Below are 7,059 nucleotides of genomic sequence, written 5' to 3'. Positions count from 1 at the left end.
CTTTGGGGGCTGCCCTTCCTCATCCTCATCCTCAAACTCCCCTCCCCGCCGGCGGAGGCTGCTGGGGGAGAGAGGGGAGAAAGGGACGAGAGGGACAAGGCTCCCTGACGAGCTGCGGGTCGGGGGAGCCGGGACCCCCGGCTGTGGGGGCACGGGGCCGGGGCGCCACGTTAGGGTCGGTGCCGGCGGGCCAGGGGAGGCGAGGCGGGGCCGTGCCGAGCTCCCTCACAGGAGGAGGAGGAGGAGGAGCCTCGGGCCGAGCCGGGGAGCCCGCTCCGAGGATGTCTCCGTCCCACTCCTCCTCCTCCTGCCCCTTTGCCGCGCAGCCCTCAGCCGGGAAGGGCCGCAGCCGCCGCCGCCGCCGCCGCGCAGCATGGCGAGCCGCTGCCTGCGCCTGGCCGCCCTGCTCGCCCTCACCGCCTGCCCCGGCCGCGCCTACCAGGGTAGGGAAGGGGGCGGCAGCCCCCGGGTGTTTGCACGGGGGCTGGCGGAGTGTGGAGAGGGGAATTTGGAAGGGGATTGAGGCCCGGGTGTAGGCGGGGAGAGAAAGGGAGCCCGCCGCGCTGGCCGCGCCTCGTCTGGTGGGGACACACTGTGCGGGGACAGCCGGGGGTGGCTGGGGGGCTAGGCATGGCTTTAGCAGGTGTAGGCGGTGAAAAGCCGGGGGCAGAGGTCTTGGTTCAAATTCAGGTGTGTTACACCGCAGAGAGGTGGTGAACAGGTGAGGAAGGCGCCTGGGGTGGCTGCCAGCTGTGTGTGGGGGCAGCCGCTGCTTGCTGCCGGCTCCTGCCCTCTGCACCCTGCAGCTAGCCCTGCCTAAGCGATAGCCCTGTCTGCCTAGGGCCATAAAATATCCCAGCGGTGGTATTTGCGAGCCGAAGTTAGCTTTTCTTGGGTTTCTTGGCATGCAGCAGCAGGACTCCTTTCCAGCGTGTTAAAGATGCTGGAAGGCGCGTTTGTCTTCGTTCCTTACAAAGCACGAAGGCATTGGATGCATCGGCTGCTGAATCAACAAAGACAACAGAAGTTTCTGTCCTGGCGTTTCTCTGAGGACTGTTGTGCTGCCAAACTCGTTATTTTCTTAGGAAGATGACTGAATGCCTTATTTTGCGGTTCGTGTGCATGTTAGCCTTCAATTAGTTTGCAGAGGATGCTAATATCCTGCTCTCTTCTTTCTTCTTAGAAGGCCAAATGTAACTTCTCCCATCCCAAAAACACACTTTTTGTGTGCAATCTTCAAGCTGACCACACAATAGCCAGCTTGTTTCACCTTTCACTCATTTGAAAGTCCACTTTTCCTATTAAGCTTAGTGATAAAGGCTCCAAACTGTTTAAATCATCAGCAGCTGTATTTGTAAACCCTAATTTCGAGCTAAGGTTTCACATCCCGTTTCTTTTGTTTGCTTATTTTGTTAAGAGAAAATGTGATATTCTTTCAAACCTTTATTCTGAATGTGAACCCGACCAAGTATTTTCTTTCATCACACTGTATTGGTCTCTAACTGTGCCCATCAGGTGACGGAGTGCATTTAGGTACGCTGAAATAGCTTCTCCAAATAATTTCAGTAGGAGGTATGTGTATGTGGCCCCCTTGAACACAGACTATACATGCATGTACTGTAATGACCTGTTACTTGGAATTTAATGCTTTTTTTAATTGACAAAGCCAAAGAGCCTATTTCAGAGCCACGCAACATGCTTATTTTTGGTAGCAGATTGTCATTTAAACAGCAGGAGTAATCTAATCAGCTCTTGAATTCATAACTTGATAAAACTGGAGTTTTTATTGTAGAGCGTTTGTGCTTCATAACCCAAAGGCTATGGTGAACGATATACTAAATAAAAGTAATTTAGGTGCTATAAACAGCGTTCTGTGATCCATATTTGATGTTAGGCAGTGAAAATCATCGAGTGATGAGTTAACTCTCTCCTTGGGTTTAGGAAGGTGACTGAAAAATACCTGAATTCTTCAAATACTGAAAAACATTTGAAGCAGCTGCTGTATTATACTACCTGTTACTGGAGTTTCATATCGTGAAAGATTTCACTTGGTCCTTTTACATTGTTCGGTTCAAAACCTGTGATGCACTGTTGGAACTTCTTTCATGGCACTACTAAGAGGAAAGTCCATTTGCTCTTTAGGAAGGTTTTAGAGATGTACCTTTTAGAAGTTAAAACAAGGAGTTTTGTTTGTTTGGCTTTCCCTAGGGAGTAAAGAGAAAACTAAAGACCTTTGAACTCGAGTGACTCTTTCCTCATCAGGTTCTTCTTGCCCTCCCCAGAGTTCTTCCCACCTCTTTTTTTTTTTTTTCCTAGTCTTCAGAGCTGTGGAAAACCAAGGTAAATTCTTTTTCTGTTGGGCTCAGGCAGAGCAATGATGACCTTCTGGTAGGGCTGGACGAGAGTACAGCTAAATATAAGTGCATAGGAAATCACTTGTTCAGTGCTACGGGTATGTGGAACTGGAATCTAGTGATGCTGCATGGTTGAGGACTGTCGTACTTGAGTCTTTACACTTTTAGTAGACTTTTGTAAGGAAAAGCAAACCTCTGACAAGAATAATGGAAAGTGGTTATATTACGTTAAAAAAGAAGCTGTGTTTTAGAGGATAATATTGGTGTGAAGGGATTACAAACCTCAAGAGATGCCATTAAGATCACCTAAAGAACATGTAATACTAGAGAACTGTTTTCAAAACCTTTAAATAATTGAAAAACAATATATATGCGTAGTATGTTTGTAAACACGTCTATATTTGGATATATGTTAAATACAAGCAGATGGATGTCTGTCTGGTTGCAGGAAGGGCAGCTCTTCTCAAAGCTGTAGAGGAAGGGCTGCATCTGTGCTGCAGCCTTTGAGAGCACGGCACTCCTTGCCCAACCGAGCTTATACTGCAAATAGACAAGGGATTGGAGGAGAAAACTGAAAGAAGTAAATATTTAAGATGGCTTAGAGTCGTATGGCAGGCTTTAAAAAAAAAATCTGGCGTTGCAATTAGTGTCTTGATTCCCAATTATAGCTCCTATCCATCAGGCTGGGCTGCAGCAGTCAAGAAACTGCCTCCAAGCCCCTAAGCAGCTGGTGTTCTGCACTGCCAAGGGTGGGGCCCGTTGTGTCAGCTGAGGTTTTTCTTGTTGCTTTTTTAATGCAGTTTGCTCTCTGCCCGTTAATCCTAGGTGACAACTTTCGTAGAAGTACGTACAGGACGCACTCCTGTTCCTGGTTCTGTGTGTGCTGGTCCCCTGAAGCCAAGCACACCGATGCTGAGCTCATGGACGATGGAGACCTGGGTGCCCTTCAGGCTGTCTGAACCTAAACACAGAGCAGAAAGGCACAGTCTGCCCTCAAATAGCTCGCAGGCCAAGAAAAAGACAAAAAACATCACGTGAATACAAGCAGATAAGTATGTCCTAAGGCACAGCTTTATCCCAAGAGTTGTCCTTTGGACCAGTTGTCTCCTCCTAAATAAGTTCCAGATAGCTGGATGGCTGTATGTGAAGAAATGAGCAAGGCTCCCAGCCGCAGAGAGGCCTAGCAGAAATGACACGTTAAAGTGACCTCAAATGCAACAAACGTCCTGTTTATATCCATCAAGCATGGATGTCAAGGAGATGGAGTAGAGCTCAGTAGCAGTTACTTTTCACCCCTGCCAGCTGCTGGGTGCCGCTTGCTGCTGGTCCTCTGCAGTAGTCGATGCTAACAGACGTGACAGGCTTCCTGAGAGACTAGAGCGTATGAACACAGATTTATAAAAACTAGCAGTTGAGGTTGCTATCAGTGCAGGTGAGATTCTTGTCTGCGAAAAAGTATAAATGAGCATGTAACGTGAAATGTCTAATACCCCAGCTCTTAAACAATTTGGTGATGTTGAGATGCATTTCGCTGTAGTCCCCTCGCTTCTGTGACAGCTGAAACCAAGAGAGGTCAATAAACAGTAGCATTACTGAAATATGCTTATTTTTCCCCCACTATACAAATATGAATGGAATTGGTAACAACTGAGTCAAATTTGTGGCTGTTCAGAATCACAGAATCACAGAATCACAGAATTTTCTAGGTTGGAAGAGACCTCAAGGTCATCGAGTCCAACCTCCAACCTAACGCTAACAGCCCTCCACTAAACCATATCCCTAAGCTGTACATCTAAGCGTCTTTTGAAGACTTCCAGGGATGGTGACTCCACCACTTCCCTGGGCAGCCTGTTCCAATGCCTCACAACCCTTTCTGTAAAGAAGTTCTTCCTAACATCTAACCTAAAACTCCCCTGGCTCAACTTAAGCCCATTCCCCCTCGTCCTGTCACCAGGCACGTGGGAGAACAGGCCAACCCCCACCTCTCTACAGCCTCCTTTAAGGTATCTGTAAAGAGCGATAAGGTCACCCCTGAGCCTCCTCTTCTCCAGGCTGAACAAGCCCAGCTCCCTCAGCCGCTCCTCGTAGGACTTGTTCTCCAGGCCCCTCACCAGCTTCGTCGCCCTTCTCTGCACCCGCTCAAGCACCTCCATGTCCTTCTTGTAGCCAGGGGCCCAAAACTGAACACAGTACTCGAGGTGCGGCCTCACCAGAGCTGAGTACAGGGGGACGATCACCTCCCTAGCCCTGCTGGTCACGCTGTTCCTAATACAAGCCAGGATGCCGTTGGCCTTCTTGGCCACCTGAGCACACTGCTGGCTCATATTCAGCCGACTGTCCACCATCACTCCCAGGTCCTTCTCTGCCTGGCAGCTCTCCAACCATTCCTCTCCCAGCCTGTAGCTCTGCTTGGGGTTATTGCGCCCCAGGTGCAGGACCCGGCACTTGGCCTTGTTAAACTTCATGCAGTTGACCTCAGCCCATCGGTCCAACCTATCCAGATCCTCCTGCAGAGCTTTCCTACCCTCAAGCAGATCGACACACGCACCTAACTTGGTGTCATCTGCGAACTTACTGAGGGTGCACTCGATGCCCTCGTCCAGATCATCGATGAAGATATTAAAGAGGACCGGCCCCAGCACCGAGCCCTGGGGGACGCCACTAGTGACTGGCCTCCAACTGGACTTGGCTCCATTCACCACGACTCTTTGGGCCCGGCTATCCAGCCAGTTTCTAACCCAACGAAGCGTGCGCCAGTCCAAGCCAAGAGCAGCCAGTTTCTTGAGGAGAATGCTGTGGGAGACGGTGTCAAAAGCCTTGCTGAAGTCAAGGTAGACCACATCCACAGCCTTTCCCTCATCCACCCAGCGCGTCACTCTGTCATAGAAGGAGATCAGGTTCGTCAGGCATGACCTGCCTTTCATAAAGCCATGCTGACTGGGCCTGATCGCCTGCTTCCCCTTCAAGTGCTGCATGATGACTCTCAGGAGGATCTGCTCCATGAGCTTTCCTGGCACTGAGGTCAAACTGACAGGCCTGTAGTTTCCTGGGTCTGCCCTCCGGCCCTTCTTGTAGATGGGCGTCACGTTTGCTAGCCGCCAGTCGATTGGGACCTCCCCCGATAGCCAGGACTGTTGATAAATGATGGACAGTGGCTTGGCCAGCTCCTCTGCCAGTTCCCTCAGTACCCTTGGGTGGATCCCATCTGGCCCCATCGACTTGTGCACATCTAAGTGCCGTAGTAGGTCACCAACCAGTTCTTCATGGATAATGAGGGCCACATCCTGCTCCCCATCCCCTTCCACCAGCTCAGGGTACTGGGTATCCAGAGAACATCCGGTATTGCCGCTAAAGACTGAGGCAAAGAAGGCATTGAGCACCTCCGCCTTTTCCTCATCTCTTGTAACTAAGTTTCCCCCCGCATCCAGTAAAGGATGGAGATTCTCCTTAGTCCTCCTTTTTGTGTTGATGTATTTATAGAAACGTTTTTTGTTATCTTTAACGGCAGTAGCCAGATTGAGCTCCAGATGAGCTTTGGCCTTCCTAATTTTGTCCCTGCACAGCCTCGCTACTTCTTTAAAGTCCTCCTTAGTGGCCTGCCCACTTTTCCAAAGCTTATAAACCCTCTTTTTCCTCCTAAGATCAAGCCACAATTCTCTGTTGAGCCAGGCCGGTCTTCTTCCCCGCCAGCTCGTCTTTGGGCACGTGGGAACAGACCGTTCCTGCCCCATTAAGACTTCCCTCTTGAAGAGCGCCCAGCCTTCCTGGACCCCTCTGCCCTTCAGAACCGCCTCCCAAGGGACTCCACCAACTAGTGTCCTGAGCAGCTCAAAGTCAGCCCTCCGAAAGTCCAATACAGTGGTTTTACTGGTCCCCTTCCTGGCCTCGCCAAGAATAGTGAACTCCACCATTTTGTGGTCACTCTGCCCAAGACAGCTCCCGACAATCACATCCTCCACCAGTCCTTCTCTGTTTGTGAACAGAAGGTCTAGCGGGGCACCTCCCCTGGTAGGCTCACTAACCAGCTGCGTCAGGAAGCTATCTTCCACGCTCTCCAGAAACCTCCTAGACTGCTTTCTCAGGGCTGTGTTGTGCTTCCAGGATATGTCAGGGAAGTTGAAGTCCCCCACGAGTACAAGAGCTGATGATTTTGCAACCTCTGTCAGCTGCCTGTAGAATTCCTCATCCGTCTCCTCATCCTGGTTCGGCGGTCTATAGCAGACCCCGACCAGGACACTAGCCTTGTTGTCCCTGCCGATCCTAACCCAAAGGGACTCGACCTTGTCATTCCTGTTGAAGGTGCAAGTTAAAAAATACTTTGCATTCTTTGAATGGCCACTGGGTTGAAAATTCAAACTCTTTGACATACAACCCTGTGCGGGTTGCTCAGGCTTGCTTGCTCTTCCTCGCTTTCCACATCTGTAAATTAAAATAGTGGAAATGTGGACCATTGTGAAGTAATCAGAGATGTCTGTGTAAAAAATCCACAGTGCAGATACTGCTGTGTACTGACGTACAGTAAGAGAGGAGCTGGAGGCAGGCACCGGCTTCATCCCGTGCTTTCAGGCGCGTTGATGCAGTGCCTCCAAACTTTGCGAAACTGACTGAAGGCCAGAGAGTGTGTGAAGAGCACCATTTGCATTGATGGCACAAACAGTGAATGGATACAGTCTTCCTGTTTGGTGTTATATTTTTGTTGTTGTTT

General features: G+C 50.0%; 1 protein-coding gene across 2 annotated transcripts in view; it reads left to right on the top strand.

Moving 5' to 3' along the window:
* Positions 1 to 268: 268 nt before the first annotated feature.
* Positions 269 to 7,059, top strand: part of SRPX (sushi repeat containing protein X-linked) — a 45,709-nt gene continuing 38,918 nt past the window's right edge. The window contains exon 1 of one of the 2 annotated variants that reach the window (XM_084507184.1): positions 269 to 443. In XM_084507184.1, the coding sequence (XP_084363310.1) occupies positions 374 to 443 (70 nt within the window). In that variant the 5' untranslated portion in view covers positions 269 to 373. The remainder of the gene's footprint in view (positions 444 to 7,059) is intronic. The other variant, XM_084507183.1, reaches the window with a different exon arrangement.

The sequence above is a fragment of the Aythya ferina genome, assembly GCF_964211825.1.
Source record: "Aythya ferina genome assembly, chromosome: 1".
NCBI lineage: Eukaryota > Metazoa > Chordata > Aves > Anseriformes > Anatidae > Aythya > Aythya ferina.
Note: the sequence above shows the minus strand (reverse complement) of the source record. Positions and strands in the feature narration are given on the sequence as shown.